Source organism: Cervus elaphus, chromosome X (genome assembly GCF_910594005.1).
Source record: "Cervus elaphus chromosome X, mCerEla1.1, whole genome shotgun sequence".
Taxonomy (NCBI): Eukaryota; Metazoa; Chordata; class Mammalia; order Artiodactyla; family Cervidae; genus Cervus; species Cervus elaphus.
In genome coordinates this window covers 81,793,108-81,810,870 of record NC_057848.1, presented here as the reverse complement: position 1 = coordinate 81,810,870, position 17,763 = coordinate 81,793,108, and the positions used below count along the sequence as shown (strand labels likewise).

Below are 17,763 nucleotides of genomic sequence, written 5' to 3'. Positions count from 1 at the left end.
TTAATCACTAGGTTGTAACCCTAGTAGCCTCTGCTATTCCTCAAACATGCCAAGTAAGTTAACATTTTCAAACCTTTTTACTTGCCTTTATCTCTTCCTAGAATGCTCTTTTCCCCAATATTCACATGGTTCATACACTTATTTCATTAGGGCCTCTGCATATGTCACCTCTTCAAACAGGCCCTCCTTAAGCATCTTACACTGCAACCCTCTCAAACATGTATATCTCTTTATGTATAATTTGGTGGAAGGCAGAGTCTGATGATGAAGTCATTTTTCACTTGTGGGCTAAAGAACCCAGATCCTGCAAATCAAAGTTAGCCACATTGAAGCTCTCCTGAGCCATGGATAGAAGACAATTTTAAGTACTCCCTGAAGATGGCAGTCTGTTGCTGAAGCAAATATGGAAACTCAATGAGCCACCGGGCCTCTACCAATGAGCAAAGAATTTAGTCCCATACCCTCAGTTTGTTTCTGTCCCTATTCTTTGCTTTTTCTTTACATCATCTGATATTATACATCTATTTACAACCTGTACTACCTGTCTTCTCCAACAGAGAAGTAAATTCCACAAAAGCAGGTACTACATAACCAGCACACAGAAGAATTCACAGCACATGGTAAGCTCAGTAAATATGTCTAAAATAAAAAACGAATGAATAAATAGGATTCTAGTCTGAACACCTTCCAATAATATAGTTCAGGGTTCTGCTTTGCTTTACAGGAAAAAAAGAACTGCAATGTGCCCTTAAATACAAAAGTAAATTCAGCTTGATTTCTCTCAAATGATACAAATTTTATTAAAAGGCGGAGAATTTTTCTGTAGCACTGAAGCAAAATTCTGTGGTAAATTTTCAGCAAGATATTATAGCTATTATAAAAATTTTAAAACGCTTCAGAATTATTCCTGAAAATAAGTTACAGTTAATTCATTGGAACCTAAACATTTAAAAATGAGATATATACATACGCATACATGCACATGCACAAAATAGAGCAGTCTCGTGAAATCAAACTGGTAAAGCTCCAGGAATGTGGATTATCCCACAGTTCTTTCCCTTTCCTTCTCTCATCAAATTGCTACTACCAGTGAAGGCCCAAGAATCTACCAACTACCTAAAGCCAGCTTTTAGAGTTAGACATATATCCTGTTAACTTGGTGTTGGTATGGTTGTCCAAAATCAGTAAAAGGGCAACATTCACAGAGGTTTCAGAGGCAGCTGAGTATTTTGCATAAATATGTCTGGCTTAAATGCCACTGTATATTATCATCTGCTCTTTTCCATAAAAATGCAAATCATAGTTCACAAAAATGTGAAAAATCCCACCACATAATGGATATATCTCTTTATGCATAATTTGGTGGAAGGCAGAGACTGATGATGAAGTCATTTTTCACTGGTGGGCTAAAGAACCTAGATCCTGAAAATAAAGTCAGCCACACTGAGGCTCTCCTGAGCCATGGGTAGAAAGCCAGTCTGAGCACTCCCTGAAGGTAGCAGTCTGTTGGTGAAATGAGTATGGAAACTCAAGTTGAGCCTCTTGATCTCTTCAGCAACAATGAAGTTTAGTCCCATATGCTCAGTTTGCTTCTGTCAACATTCATTTAATGTTGATCAGGTGGAGGAAGGAAAAAAAGCCCCTTTGACCCAATGCTGTCAGAGAGCGTACATGAATCATAAAAGTTAATGGATTTTCATTTTTACAAGAAGTGCATAAGCAATGCCCACTCTCCTCCTGAACTAGCAGTTGGGGATTCTAAAAGTGGTTGCCAACTTTGTAAAGCACTTAACTCCTGCAAACAGTTTTGCTACATGAAAAGTCAAAGTCTATATTTACCCTGTTTTCAGTTTTACAAAAGCTGATGGCAGCCACAGCAAAGAATGAGCAGCTAGTAAGCCGGGTGTACCTCTGCTCCTGTGCAAAAGGCCTGAGAAACTCTGAAGCTATACTTGTACACACGTGGTCCAATGATGCCATCTGCACAGCAACCAGATGTCTCAGTTATCTAATCCGGTGCCAGGTTTGGAGACCCAGTAAAATTCAGAGGCTTGCAACCTGCCTGAAGCCAATGGCATATTACAAAGGTGGCTAAAACAGTATCACTCATCCAACATGGTCTTCTAGAATAGGGGTCAGGAAACTTTTCTATAAAGAGTTGTACAGTAAATATTTTTGGCTTTGCAGACCACACAGTACCTATCCCAAACACTCAGCTTTCACATAATGGCAAAGCCATTTACAAGACATAAATGCCCAGGAGCCTGATTTCATCCAAGGGTCATAATTTGCCAACTCTACTCAAGAACTCTGCCATTTCCCATCATGAAGTGGAGTCTAATACCCCTCCCCTTGAACTTGGGGAAGTGTGTGATTTGCTTGTGACCAAGAGAGTATGAAGGAACTAAGAGTGCATGACCTCCAAAGCTGCATCAGAAAAGGTGATGTTTTTTGTCCCTAAGACATCTGCCTGCCTGGAGCCCCAAGCCACCACAGAAGCATCCAGTTGTCCTGAGGCCGCCATGCTGTAAGGAAGCCCAAGTGAGCCACATGGAAAGACCACATGAAGAAGCCTTGAGACTCTAAGAAGAGGGGGAGATTAACTCAGCCAGCCTCCAGAGTTCTAGCCCCCCATCCACCTGACTACAAGTTTGGGAGAGACCCTGAGGCAGAACCACCCAGTTGAAGCTCTCCCCTAATTCCTGCCTCCTAGAAATAGAAATATTAATAATAAATGATTGCTAATATTTTAAGGCACAACAAAAAAACTCAGAACACAGTCCCAAAACTAGTGAGTGGCAGATATGAGATTCAAACCTAGGTTGGCTTGACCCCAACCCCATGTCTGTTCCATTATATGATTGCTAACAGCAACCTTTTAAAAATATCATGCTAAAACATCCGTGACATGAAACATAAAAAAAAAAAAGAATGCTGATCAGGTGGTTTATGCTCTCTGCTCAGGGGACAGAAGAATGATGAATACTACTTCTTATGAAGTGTTTCAAGCCGTGTAACCCCTCTGAAAATAAATAGTCCAAATACCAGTTCCATTTCTTCCCCTGCAGGCACAAAAAAGGGAAAATTACTTATCAGGTATTTAGTTTGCTTATTCTCTACCTCCTCTTCTTTGCCTAGAAAAAGTTCCCAGCATCTTGGATGTGCATACCAAGAGTAAGTTCGAGTAGTCATGTTCTTTACTAAAACTCAGTCACTAAAGCACATTCAAACTAGAGCATACCGAAAGTTTAAGGGCTAAATATTCCTTTTATTATATTGACAAAAAAATTTAGCTGTTCAGCTGAACACGTACTGTGAAATAAATGGAAATGGGTCATCATTCCTACACTCTAGGAATTTAACATCTAAAGTACACAGCACAGGAACAGACACTATTACATTACTGTCTATATTAAATATGTACACAGCAGAGTTTCTATACTGAGACAACTGTGTTTGGTTTTGTTACAGTCACACTTTGACTACATGCAAGTGTATTATAAAATAAGATAATGCACAGACGCAACAGCAAGAGTCAAACTATGAATAGTTTTATCTATGTAGACAGTATGTGCCAATGAAGTCACATAAAAGTCACCAGAATTAATTCAGAAAGCAAATACTTTACTTTGAATTTGCCTAGGCAGCAGACTTGGGATTTGGGGAAAAGTAAAGGTATAAATTCTTTTGATGAAATGAAGCTTTATCCCTGCACATGATGAAAATAAATTTCCTTACCCGTATAGAGCTCATGTTTACTTTCCTTTCTTCTGGGCATTCCTTTAAAAACAAAAAACAAACAAAAAAGGAAATGGAGAGAAATGGGGATGAAAATATTTGGTTAGCAGAAATTACCAGAAAATTAAGATGGCTCTTCACTGTCTGATTCATTTGCTATGTTCTATTCCTACCAACATTCTTGGAATCCTTTTGAATAAACACCCACTATAACCTTTCATATTTTTCCCTAGAAGCACAAACAGAAAGAAGACAAAATTGCAGTAGATAAAGTGAGCACCATTTTTTTAATCTATGGCCTCATTTTAAAAAATTCTGGACTCAGTCACAGGTGGAGATGGAAGGTGTTATAGAAGGTTATGAGGAATATGATTATCTGAATTGAGATTTGAAGGATGAGGATGAAGTCTGGTGAGGCAGTCTGTGTACACAGTAGATTTCTGAAATTGTAATTCTTTATGTAAACTCAAGAGCTAGGTGAGCTAGCTAGTTATTCCCTGGCTTTAACTATCACCTACAGTACTTCATTGAAAAGCCAGCAATTCAATGGCTTTTTTATGAATCACTGAGAAAAAACTCTGCCGATCAAACTATGTATAACACAATTAGAAGTTTATATTTTACAATGAGTGAGTTTTAGATGTAGGCAGATTTTGAACATACATCATTTTTATCAAGATGGAATGGTAAATGCAAAAAAAATTCAGTGGTGAAAGTTATTCCTAAAACTTCACATTCAAAGTCTTAACTCTTCTGAATTACTTTTCTACTTCAGGGTTGTAGACATCTATGTTTTTCTTCACACACTATCATTCTCTGCCAGAGTGTGGATTATGCAGCATTTCTTAAAGGAACAGAAAGCTACGGTGCTTGGGTCTCAACTGCAAAAAGCTAACCTACTTTTGGCCCTTGCCTCAAGGAAATCTCCATAACATGTATGGTTCACCTCTTCCCTACCTTCTTCCTCTGAGTCATTTGATTTCAAGGGCTTAAAACAGTGCTCTAATATCATCTCCAATTCTCCACCACACTGCTGACATCTCATCTGCAAGGTCTGATTCTGGCAATCTGCCAGTACACACTTAAAACAGCAAATGACAACTCTATCATGATTGCTGCCTGGCTGACATCAATCACAAGATGCACCCTGATCTCTGAAAAGTTAAAAAGAAAAAAAAATGTAGTTTTGGAACTGATGAAGTATAGTCCATGCTGATGAATTTCATACTTATTTCTCACATTCCAACACCTCTCTTGAGCTCTAAAGGTCCCTGTTTCAAGGTGCCTACTTACACTTCTTGGATATTGAACAGGCATCTCAAACTTGAGTAGGTCCTACTTAACTGACTGATTCTTGATTCTTAACCTGCCCTCCCCGCAAAAACAAAATAACCTATCCTGTTCTATCAGTCAGTCAGTTCAGTTGCTCAGTTGTGTCTGACTCTTTGCGACCCCATGAACTGCAGCACGCCAGACCTCCCTGTCCATCACCAACACCCAGAGTCTACCCAAACCCATGTCCATTGAGTCAGTGATGCCATCCAACCATCTCATCCTCTCATTTCCTTCTCCTCCTGCCTTCAATCTTCCCCAGCATCAGGGTCTTTTCAAATGAGTCAGCTCTTCGCATCAGGTGGCCAAAGTATTGGAGTTTCAGCTTCAACATCAGTCCTTCCAACGAACACCCAGGACTGATCTCCATTAGGATGGACTAGCTGGATCTCCTTGCAGTCCAAGGGACTCTCAAGAGTCTTCTCCAACACCACAGTTCAAAAGCATCAATTTTTCACCACTCAGCTTTCTTTATAGTCCAACTCTCACGTCCATACATGACTACTGGAAAAACCACAGCCTTGACTAGATGGACCTTTTTTGACAAAGTAATGTCTCTGCTTTTTAACATGCCATCTAGGTTGCTGAAAACTTTCCTTCCAAGGAGTAAGCGTCTTTTAATTTCAAGGCTGCAATCACCATCTGCAGTGATTTTGGAGCCCAAAAATACAGTCAGCCACTGTTTCCCCATCTATTTGCCATGAAGTGATGGGACCGGATGCCATGATCTTAGTTTTCTGAATGTTGAGCTTTAAGCCAACTTGTTCACTCTCCTCTTTCACTTTCATCAAGAGGCTCTTTAGTTCTTCTTTACTTTCTGCCATAAGGGCAGTGTCATCTGCATATCTGAGGTTATTGATATTTCTCCTGGCAATCCTGATTCCAGCTTGTGTTTCCTCTAGCCCAGCGTTTCTCATGATGTACTCTGTATATAAGTTAAATAAGCAGGGTGACAATATACAGCCTTGACGTACTCCATTTCCTATTTGGAACCAGTCTGTTGTTCCATGTCCAGTTCTAACTGTTGCTTCCTCTTGTTCCTTAATCTAAGTCACACTGGGCTTCCTTTTTCCCCTTGAATCCCTTAAGTACTGTCCCCATTGCCTACAATGCTCTTCTTCTAGCTATTTTTAGGTTGGCTTATTCTCATCTTTTAGAAGAAATCTCAGATCAATTGCCACCTCTTCAAACAGGCCCTCTTTGAACACTCATCCCTGACAACTCCAGTCACACACACTCACACAACCCTGTTTATGCCTTTCATGGCATTTCTCAAAGTTTAAAATTATCACATCTACTTATTTCATTACTTGTTTATTGCTTGTTCTCATTAGAATAAACTCCATGTGGACAGAGATGGTAGCTATCTTTTTAAGCACTGTATTCCTAGTGTCAAAAGCATGCTGTTCTGTGCTGTGCTTAGTCATTCAGTCCTGTCTGTCGCTTTGTGACACCATGGACTGTAGCCTGCCAGGCTCCTCTGTCCGTGGTGATTCTCCAGGCAAGAATACTAGAGTGGGGTGCCATGCCCTCCTCCAGGGGATCTTCCCAACCCAGGGATTGAACCCAGGTCTCCCACATTGCAGGCAGATTCTTTACCATCTGAGTCACCAGGGAAGCCCAAGAATACTGGAGTGGGTAGCCTATTCCTTCTCCAGGGGATCTTCCTGACCCATCAAACCGGGGTCTCCTGCATTGTAGGCAGATTAAGCCCGTCAAAAGCATAGCGGACACCTAATATTTGTTGAATGTATAAACAAAGATATATCTAATTATTAATTCAAAAGTAACTAACTGATAAAAAAAAAAACCAAGAGCTTCAGAATTTCCTGAAACATAGGCTTGACAAATGCCCAGACTCATGGAGTAACTTGAGTTCTTCTGATACTGAGAACTGATTGGCCAAATTAAGTTTACTAAATTATCTCTAAAAATATGGCCAATTCGAAATATTTACAATGTGATAATTCAGCAAAGTAAAACTGTCAGAATTAAATCACACTAACATAGTATCACGGAGAAGGCAATGGCACCCTACTCCAGTACTCTTGCCTGGAAAATCCCATGGACGGAGGAGCCTGGTAGGCTGAGCCTGGCAGGCTGTGGTCCGTGGGGTCGCTAAGAGTCAGACACGGCTAAGCGACTTCACTTTCACGTTTCACTTTCACACACTGGAGAAGGAAATGGCAACCCACTCCAGTATTCTTGCCTGGAGAATCCCAGGGACGGGGGAGCTTGGTGGGCAGCTGTCTATGGGGTCGCACAGACTCAGACACGACTGAAGCGACTTAGCAGCAGCAGCAACAACATAGTATCAGAGGTTATTTTTACCACCTCAAAGGTACAATCATTAGATAATGAGAAGTAAGTTGGTGACAAGGCTCAAAAGGTATTCTTTTAAGAGAAAGATTGACATTAAATCCCAGTATTTTCAGAATCATACAGAAACGTTAATTACAAAATGTTAATTACACATTTTGCCAAATGTGCACAATGCTGTTAGAATTAAACTTTCAAGGATCACCCTTCCTGCTGTATAGCACAGGGAGCTCAACTCAGTGCTCTGTGATGACCTAGGGTAACAGGATGGGGGTTGGGGGATGGCCGTGGGGGAGCTAAAGAGGGAGGGGATATATGTATACACATAGCTGATTTCACTTTGTTGTACAGAAGAAACTAACAACACTGTAAAGCAATTATATTCTAATATTAAAAAAAAAAGAATCAACCTTCCTAAAATATTTTTTAAAACACTTCTGATTTAAAGGAATATATTAATTCCTGAAACTCCAAAATAAGTTTGCTTACCTATGTCTAAGTTGATAGCGTTTATCATTTTAGAGACTGAATCTTATAATTAAGATGTATACACACACACAGTCTGGGAAGAAAAAAGAACTAACTTAAAGAAAATTAATTCTATTCTGTGATTCATCACGTAGTATTCCAAGTAAGAACTAGATGCAACTGGACTCCCATTCATTGTTAGCAGTAATGTAAGTTGGTATAACTTCTACTGAAAGCAATTTGACAATACCTAACAAAATTACAAAGATATACCCTTTGAAATCAATTCCATGTGGAGCAATTTTATCCAACAGACACACTTGCACATGTATGAAATAATGTATATAGTTCAAACATATTCATTAGAGTATAATTTAATAACGATTGGCAATAACTAAAAAACTCAATTGATAAGTTATATGCTTAACTTGTACTACATCCATACAATGAAATACTACAGAGACAACAAAAAGAATGAGGCAGTCCTTTATGTACAAATATGAAACAAAAGGGATTCCCTTTGTGGCTCTGTGGTCAAGAATCTGCCTACCAAAGCAGGAGATGCAGGTTTAATCCCTGGGTCGGAAAGATCCCCTGGAGAAGGGAATGGCAACCCACTCCAGTATTCTTGCCTGGAGAATCCCATGGACAGAGAAGCCTGGAAGGCTACAGTCTATGGGGTTGCAGAACTGGATACAACTGAGCAACTGAGCACACACACACACAGGCAAAACAAAAGCCAAGATACTAAGTAAAAAAAAAATCAAGAGACAGAAAAGTATGTATAATGTATAGTGTTGAAAAAGATCATTTACACAGAAATAAACAATACACATCTGGAAAGATATTCAAGAAACGGAAGGTGGCTGTTCTATGGTAAGTGTCCACATGGAGTTCCACTTTCAGGATGGGATCACGAGGAATTCTGTGGAACTACTCACCAGCAAAACAGGCAAAGTTGGCAAAGACTGTTTTTATAAACCCAGGATTTAAAGTCTCTGGAAATTATCCTAATGACATACAAAAAATATAAAAATATTTATTCAACAAGATCTACTAAAATTCCATAAGAACAGCAATGTAAGCCATTGGTCCTTCCTAGTGAGCATGGCAGATGAATCAGGGCTGTAAATATTTGCATTAAAAATGAAGATCTCAAAAAAAAAAAAAAAAGAAGATCTCAAATTGATAATCTAATTTATTGCCAAGAAACCAGGAACAGGAGAGCAAACTAAATCCAGAGCAAGAAAGAAAGAAATAATAAAGATCAGAGCAGAAATAATAGAAATAACAAGTATATAAAGAGAGAGAATATCACACTTTCTGATTCAAAACTTAATACAAAGTTTCAAATTAAAATAATGTGTTACTGGCATGAAGACAGACATATAGACCAGTGTAAATGAACAGAGAGCTCAGAAATAAACCATCATGGATATAGCCAAATGATCTTTGACAAAGGCGTCATAGCCATTCACTGGGGGAAAGAACAGTCTCTTTAACAAATGGTATTGGGAAAACTGCATCTCAACACGCAAAAGAATGAAGTTGGATCCTTTACATCATATACAAAAATTAACTGAAAGAAGGGAAGAAAATGGACTAAACATCTAAACATAAGACTAAAAACTATATGGATTCCTATATCCATAGAATTTTCTATGGATTAGAAAAATCCATAGCAGGAAAGATTTATGACACTGGATTTTATGATTTCTTAGGTATGACACCAAAAGCATAAGCCAAAACAGACTACATCTATATCCATATATACATATCCAAATGGCATTATATCATGCTTAAAACTTCTATGCATCAAAGGATGCTATCAAGCAAAATGAAAAGGCAACCTACAAAATGGGGGGAAATATTTGCAAATCACATATCTGTAAATAATTAATATCCAGACTTCTTATATAAAGAATTCCTACAACTCAAAAACAAAAAAAATCAAATAACCCAATTAAAATAACAGCAAAGGACTTGTAGATATTTCTCCAAAGAAGATAAACAAATGACCAATGAACATATAAAGAGATGCTCTGCATTATGGAAATGTGAACCAAAACCACAATAAGATGTCACTTCACACACATTAAGATGGGATATTATGATTGCTATTTTTAAAATGGATAACTGACAAGGACCTACTATATATATAGCACATGGAACTCTGCTCAATATTATGTGGCAGCCTGGATGGGAGGGGAGTTTGGGGGAGAATGGATACATGTATATGTATAGCTTAATCTCTTCACTGTTCACCTGAAACTATCACAATATTGTTACCCCAATAGAAAATAAGTTTAAATTTTTAAAAAGATGGTTATTATGAAAAAAACTAGGAAATAATAAGTACTGGTGAGGATATGGAGAAATTGGAATTATTCTGCACTGATGATATGAATGTAAAATTCATATGAAAATAGAATGCGGTTTCCTCAACAAAGTAAAAAAACAATTATCATATGATTCAATAATTCCACTTCTGTATATATATTCAAAGGAATTGAAAATAAGAACTTGAAGAGAGAACTTTACATGCATGTTCATAGCAGCATTATTTACAACAGCCAAAACTGGAAGCAAGATAAATGTTCATCAAAGAATGAACAGACAAACAAAATGTGGTGTGTACACACAATGGAATATTATTCAGCCTTTAAAAAGGATATTTCAAAACACTGCTATAACATGGGTGAACCTTGAGGACATTATACTAAGTGAAGCAAGCAAACATATGATTCCACTTATATGAGCTACCTGGAACAGTCAAACTCACAGAGACTGAAAGTACAATGAACGTTACAAAGGCTGATGTGAGGAAGGCGAAGGGAATAGGGAGTTATTGTTTAATAAGTACATAGTTACAGTTTTACAAGATGAAGAGTTTTAATGCCAGTGAACTATATACTTAAAAATGGTTAAGTTTTATATCATGTATTTAACCACAATTTTTAAAGCTTTTAGTTTTTTTAAGTAGAGAAAAATCAATGACACCAAAAGTTTGTTCTTTGAGAAGATCAACAATACTGACAAACTTCTGGCTAGACTAAATAAGGAAATAAAAGAAAAGATTCAAATTACTAAAATCAGGAATGAAAGGGGGAAAACATTACCAACTTTATTGAAATAAGTATTATCAAAACAACAAGATCCTATTGTATAGCACAGAAAACTATATTCAATATCTTGTAATAAGCCAAAATGAAAAAGAAAAGAAAGTATTAATTAAAAAAATAAAAGTTATTATCAATAAATTAGATAAATGATAAAATGGACAAATTCTAGAAAAGTAAATGTTGAAAGTGACTCAAAAAAATAGAATGTCTGTATAGACCTATGATAAGAAAAGAGGTTGACTAGTAGGGGACACATACATGCACCCGTGGCTGATTCATGTCCATGTATGGCAAAAACCACCACAATGTTGTAAAGTAATCATTCTCCAATTAAAACATAAATTAATTTAAAAAAACCTTCCGAATAAAAATGCCCATGACCAGATGGCTTCATGGGTAGAATTTGCCAAATATTTAAAGAAGAATTAATGTCAATCCTTCACAAACTTTTCCAAAGTTAGAAGAGAGAAAATATCCTAACTTATTCTTTGAGGCCTGAATTAACCTGAAACCAAAACCAGACAAAGACATCATGAGGAAAAACCAATATCCCTATTCTCCACAATTTACTGGGAGACCAAACTTGAAGGAAATTATGCTAGGTGAAATAAGTCAAACACAGAAGGACAAATACTATAAGATACCACTTACGAATCTCAAATAATCAAACTCATAGAAGCAGAGAGAGTAGACTGGTCATTGCCAGGGGCTGAAGGGAGAAGGAAAAGAGGAGGCATTAAAAAAAAGTACACGTGATAAACTAAAAAATTAACAAATTAAGAATTCATCAAAATTTAAAACTTCTGTCCTTCAAAAGATACCAAAAAATGAAAAGACAACCCACAGAATAGGAGAGAACTTTTGCAGATTATATATATATACACACACATATGATTTGCAAATCATATGATAATCAACTGGAATTTAGACTATAGAAATCAGTCTTACAAGCCATTTATACAAATAACCTAATTTAAGAATGGGCAAGGGTATAAATAGACATTTCTCCAAAGGAAATATACAAATGGGCAATAAGCACATGAAAAGATGCACATCAATAGCTAGCAAAAAGCACATCAATAGCTATCAGAGAAATGCAAATTAAAACCCCAATGAAATACTACTTCACAGCTTCTAGGATGGCTAGAATAAAAAAAAAAAACCCAGACAATAACAAATCTTGAGGAAAGTGTGAATAAAATGGAATCCTTACACATTGCATACCCATAGATGAACCATGAAAACATTACGCTAAGTGAAAGAAGCTAGTCACAAAAACCCATATATTATCGTGAGTTCATCTTTATAAATTTCCAGAATAAGCAAATCTATATAGATATAAAGTGGATGAGTGTTTGCCTAGGTCTGGGGAATGCGGAAACTGGAGTGTGATAGCTAAGGGGCAAGGGGTTTCTTTTGGGAATAATAAAAATATTCTAAAACAGATTGTGGTAACGGATGCACAGCTCAGTGAATATATACTAAAAGCCACTGAAGTGTATACTTTAAATTGGTGAATTGTACTGTATTTGAATTATATCTTAATAAAGTTGTGAAAAATAAGAAGAAACAGAAAAAAAATTTAAGTGCCCATATCTTTTAGAGATATAGAATGAAACATTTATGTAAAATTGTGTAACATTTGGTATTTGCTTCAAACTAACTGGGTCAGGGGAAAGTATGAAACTGGATGGGAATAAAGACGGAGCTGGGTCTACAGGGGCTCATTATACTATACATTCTCTCTCCTTTTATATTTTTAAAATTTACAAAACATGGGACTTCCCTGGCCCTCTAGTGGTTAAGACTCCACACTTTCCCTGCATAGGGCACAGTTCCCTGATCAGCTAACTAAGCTGATATGCCACACAGTACAGCCAAAACATAAAATAAATAAATACAATTTACAAAATAAAAAAGTTATGTTTAAAAAAAGTAATACAGGGGTAACATTAATAAAGGGAATGCCAAAGTCGATGGTAAGGTTAAGCCAAAATCTAGAAGATGAGAGCCCAGAGGGGTAAACCTAATACTCAGTCACTCCTGGCCTAAGGGAATCTGCCAATCCAAAGGAGTCAACTACAAAACTGAGCTGCATCTCCACTAAGGGGTCATGAAATCAACTCAATGGACTTCAACCAGCATTTTTAAAAAATTAGAACAGAATGAAATGGAATAAATCAGAGCATGTTATACACAGTGGGGGGAAAAAAAAAAAAACCTGAGCTGCATTTCGACAACCTCCAAGGGCTAAGGTGACTAAAGTCAAAGCAAAGGGTTTGCCAAAAGTGGCAACTCTCATAAACTAACATTCACTTTAAACTAGAAACTCAAAGGGCTACCCCTTCAAGCTAAGAGTTCACCAGAAATAAATTAGCCTTCTCACAGGCTTGCAGTCTGTCCACCAATCGTGTAAAGGATCTCAAGCACAGAATTTGCACTAGGTTAGTGCCAAAGAGCATCCCTATGCTTGTATGCTTAGTCGCTCAGTCATGTCCGACTCTTTCTGACCCCATGGACTGTAGCCCACCAGGCTCCTCTGTCCATGAGATTCTCCAGGCAAGAATACTGGAGTGGGCTGCCATTCCCTTCTCCAAGAGTATCACTAGGTACATGCAAGAAGCAAATGAAAGTTCTCTCTGCAGGAAGATATCATTCTAGTTTTCTGACTCTTTCTACAAATAATAGTTCAGGTGTCCATCACAAAGTTGAAAGTAAATAGGACACACAAAGAAATTAAGCAACATGAGGAAGAAACAGTAAAAGAAGGAGGTAACAGAGACAGACACACAAAACTCCTGATACTGGAATTATAGGACACAGATTACAAAACAATGTTGGACTTCCCTGGTGGTACAGTAGATAGGAATCCACCTACCAATGCAGGTTCAATCCCTGTTCTGGGAAGATCCAACATGCCGTGAGAAACAAAGCCTGAATGCCACAACTTCTGAGCCTGTGTGCTGCAACTACTAACGCCTGCATGCCTAGAGCCTGTGCTCTGCAACAAAAGAAGTCACCATAATGAGAAGCCCATGTACCACAGCTAGAGGGGAGCCCCAGCTCGCCTTAACTAGAGAATGCCTGTACACAGTAATGAAGACCCAGAGCAACCAAAAACAAACAAATAAATAAATTATTAAAAGAATAAAAAAAACACTGCTTACTAACTAAGTTTAAAGAAACAAAACACTGAATGAACAAATCAAGAAGCAACAAAATGGCTACCTAAAAAAAAAAAGGCTCCCTAAAGACAAAGATAAGATGGAGGAAAAAAGGATGAAATTCCTATAGTTAAGACTTTGGAATCATTTAAATGTTTTATATATTCTAAGAATCAAATTAAATAACAAATCAGATAAACAATAAGCTCCTACTGTATAGCACAGGAACTATACTCAATCTCCTGGGATAAACCATAATGAAAAATATAAAGAATGTATGTATGTGGATAACTGAGTCAGTTTGCTGTACAGTAGAAATTAGCATGACATTATAAATCAATTATACTTGATTTATATATACTATATATAGTATATATACTATATATATACTTGATTTATATATACTATATATAGTATATATACTTTATATATACTATATATAGTATATATACTTTATATATACTATAAAAAAGATTTCTAATGATCAAATAAAAAGAAAAGAGCAATCTCTAAAACATGAAAACAAACTGAAACAAATGTACCTAATTGCATATAAAACACAGTATATGCAATGTACATTTTTCATAGGATTTAGTCCAGGAGCAAGAACTAAAAATATTTCAAATTTCATCCAGTCTCATTATTAATAGTAATATATCATTAATTTGAAACAAGCTTTTATGTATTGTATGATAAATCAGGCAAGTTATTATGAAAGGAAAAGAGAAAAAGGAAAGAATATCAGAAAATCACAAAACTATACTGCCTCTGTGTACTTGAAAACTGTAATTTTGATTCAATTATTGAAATCAATCAGTATGTTTTTGAAGGTCTACATATTACTTTTTTCACCATCTGGTCCTTGACTACATTTTAAAACATCATCTCCTACCATGCTATAGCTTACTCTAGTGACTCTCGAGGGCTTCCCTGATATCTCAGCTGGTAAAGAATCCATCTGCAATGCAGGAGATTCTGGTTCAATTCCTGGGTCGGGAAGATCCCCTGAAAAAGGGATAAGCTACCCACTTCAGTATTCTTGGGCTTCCCTGGTGGCTCAGACAGTAAAGAATCTGCCTGCAATGCAGGAGACCTGGGTTCGATCCCTGGGTTGGGAAGACTCCCTGGAGAAGAGCATGGCACCCCACTCCAGTATTTTTGTCTGGACAATCCCCATGGACAGAGGAGACTGGCAGGCAGCAGTCCACAGGGTCTCAAAGAGTCTCGACTAAGCACAGCAGTGACTCTCAGCTCGTGTTGTATATCAGAATATTTATATCAAAAAAGTAGATTCTGGATATCAGTTAGTAAATCAAAATGTCAGGGTGCAAGCAATCAGGCATGTATACTTTGGAAAAGTACCCTGGGTACTTCTGCTGCTGAGTCAGGTTAGAATACCTGCTCAAGTCCTACAATTTTGCTTAAATTCCTCAAATAGAGCATGCTGTGACAAAGGGCAAACCACATCGAGTCCAACACCTGTTTCTGCAAATAAACTTTTATTGGAACGCAATTACGCCCATTTGTTTACTCACTGTCTATAGCCACTTTCATGTTGCAACAGCAAGGTTGAGTAATCTTGACAGAGACCATGTGGCCTGCAACGCCTGAAATATTTACAGTTCGGTCCTCCACAGCAACAGTTTACTGTCCCCTGTTCTATTTTGCACTTTTTCTCAAATATCACTCCTGTCTTGACAAGCTCATGCTCATCCTTCAAAACTCCAATCAGCATCACTTCTGTAAAGCTTGAGTTGGGTCAAACATCTGTGTATTTTTTCATTGTTCTCTGTACTTTCCCTATATTATTCATCATTCTTTATTGTAAGATGTCTGTTTAATGACTGCCTCCCCAACTGGATTCTAAGCTCTATTAGGGCAGTACTTAGATGTGTCTTGTTCAACACAGTGCCTGGTTCTTGCATGAATATATTAAACAATTATTCAATGACGATCTCTCTCATTCTAAACATTTTTTTTTCATTTTGTTAGATTTCTTAATGCTCCAGTCTGTTCAGGGAATTCTGAATCCAGAGTCTATCAGTGTATTTGTAATTCCATCCTGCTGTGTCATCCACACACAGATGATATGCACACCATTTGAGGTAAGTCACTCACAATGTTGAAAATGACAGGGCTGGTGATAAAGTCCTAAAAAGACCCCTTTGCCTACATACTGATATCAACCTATTAGATCAGCAGTCTTTGGCTAAGACTTCAACTCTAATGATAATATTGTCTAGCTTACACTTTCCATCTTGTCTAGAAGGATTTTACCAAAGCTTCAACTTTTCTGTACCCTTTTCTTACCTGGCACCACCTCTACCCAAATAGAATTGAACTAATATTCCCTCCCCCTATTTCTCACAATTGTACTTCTCATTTCACCTAACTATATTGCAGTAATGTTCACAAATCTGTCTCTGCCACAAACCAAAGCTCTTTGTGGGTAGAAACTAACTTTGAATCCCCAGAGCCTAGCACAATACCTAAAAGTTAGCTGATACTCAAAAAGTATGACTGAACACATGTCTTGCAATTCAGACACACTAAATTTATGAAATTTCCTATTTGTGCCATCATGGTATTCCCACAGAAAATCTAAAAATTGTTTAAATATTCTTACCTGTAGCAGAAATGAAACAGTATAACTCAAAAAAGCAGGATGATGGACTAAATTTAAACTTTTTTTATACTCTGCTACTGAAGCATTTCCTAAGATTTCAGGGTCAATAGATAATCCTTTCTGGAAGGGTCTGGATGTCCACAGACAACCAACCATGGCTGTCAAATACTGATTAAATTCTTGATAGGTCTTGCTGCTGAAGCTGAACTCTGATTTTGTCTATTGGGAAAGGAAAAAAATTGTCATTATCACCTATTCTCCCTTCGTTTCTTATTCCCAACAGATCTTATATCTCTACAATGGTGACTTAACACAGAGATTCATCATCCATACCTTGTGTACAAGCTCATTTTTCTTTGCAGCAGTCAAATTTTTATGATACCTAAAAGACAGAACAACAGAATAAAACTTTTACCATTAAATGCCTTTCCTATGTAAATATAAACAAAAGTTTACATTTTAAATGTAAATATATGTACATACACAAATATCCAGCTGTCTAGTTAAATATTTTTTTCCTTTTGTGGTACATTTTCCTCAAAGAACAAAAATTAACAGAGGCTCAAATATTGAATTGTACACTTAGGATATGCACTTGACTCTGTAAATTGTATTTCAGTAAAAAAAAGAAAGGCAATGTTTTTAATGTTTCAGTATTAAAAATTAATAAGAGTCTCAAAAGCAGCTTCTGATACATAACATTTTCTTAATGTGGGAAAAAAGGTGCAGTAGACAGGCTAAAGGGAAAACTTAGAAGTATAATTTTTTCTTGACTGAAAATTAGCTTTTGAACATTTCAGTTCAGTTCAGTTCAGTCGCTCAGTTGTGTCCGACACTTTGTGACCCCATGAACTGCAGCACGCCAGGCCTCCCTGTCCATCACCAACTCCCGGAGTCCACCCAAACCCATGTCTGTCAAGTCGGTGATGCCATCCAACCATCTCATCCTCTGTCGTCCCCTTCTCCTCCTGCCCTCAATCTTTCCCAGCATCAG

The 17,763-nt window shown here is 37.2% G+C and overlaps 1 protein-coding gene across 3 annotated transcripts in view; it reads right to left on the bottom strand.

Moving 5' to 3' along the window:
* Positions 1–775: 775 nt before the first annotated feature.
* Positions 776–17,763, bottom strand: part of CENPI (centromere protein I) — a 54,891-nt gene continuing 37,903 nt past the window's right edge. For 2 of the 3 annotated variants that reach the window (XM_043896596.1, XM_043896595.1), the window contains exons 18-21: positions 17,103–17,151; positions 16,770–16,988; positions 3,739–3,780; positions 776–3,062 (exon numbers count right to left, since the gene is read on the bottom strand). In XM_043896596.1, the coding sequence (XP_043752531.1) occupies positions 2,961–3,062; positions 3,739–3,780; positions 16,770–16,988; positions 17,103–17,151 (412 nt within the window). In that variant the 3' untranslated portion in view covers positions 776–2,960. Of the gene's footprint in view, positions 3,063–3,738; positions 3,781–11,630; positions 11,689–16,769; positions 16,989–17,102; positions 17,152–17,763 lie in introns of all 3 variants that reach the window. The other variant, XR_006339935.1, reaches the window with a different exon arrangement.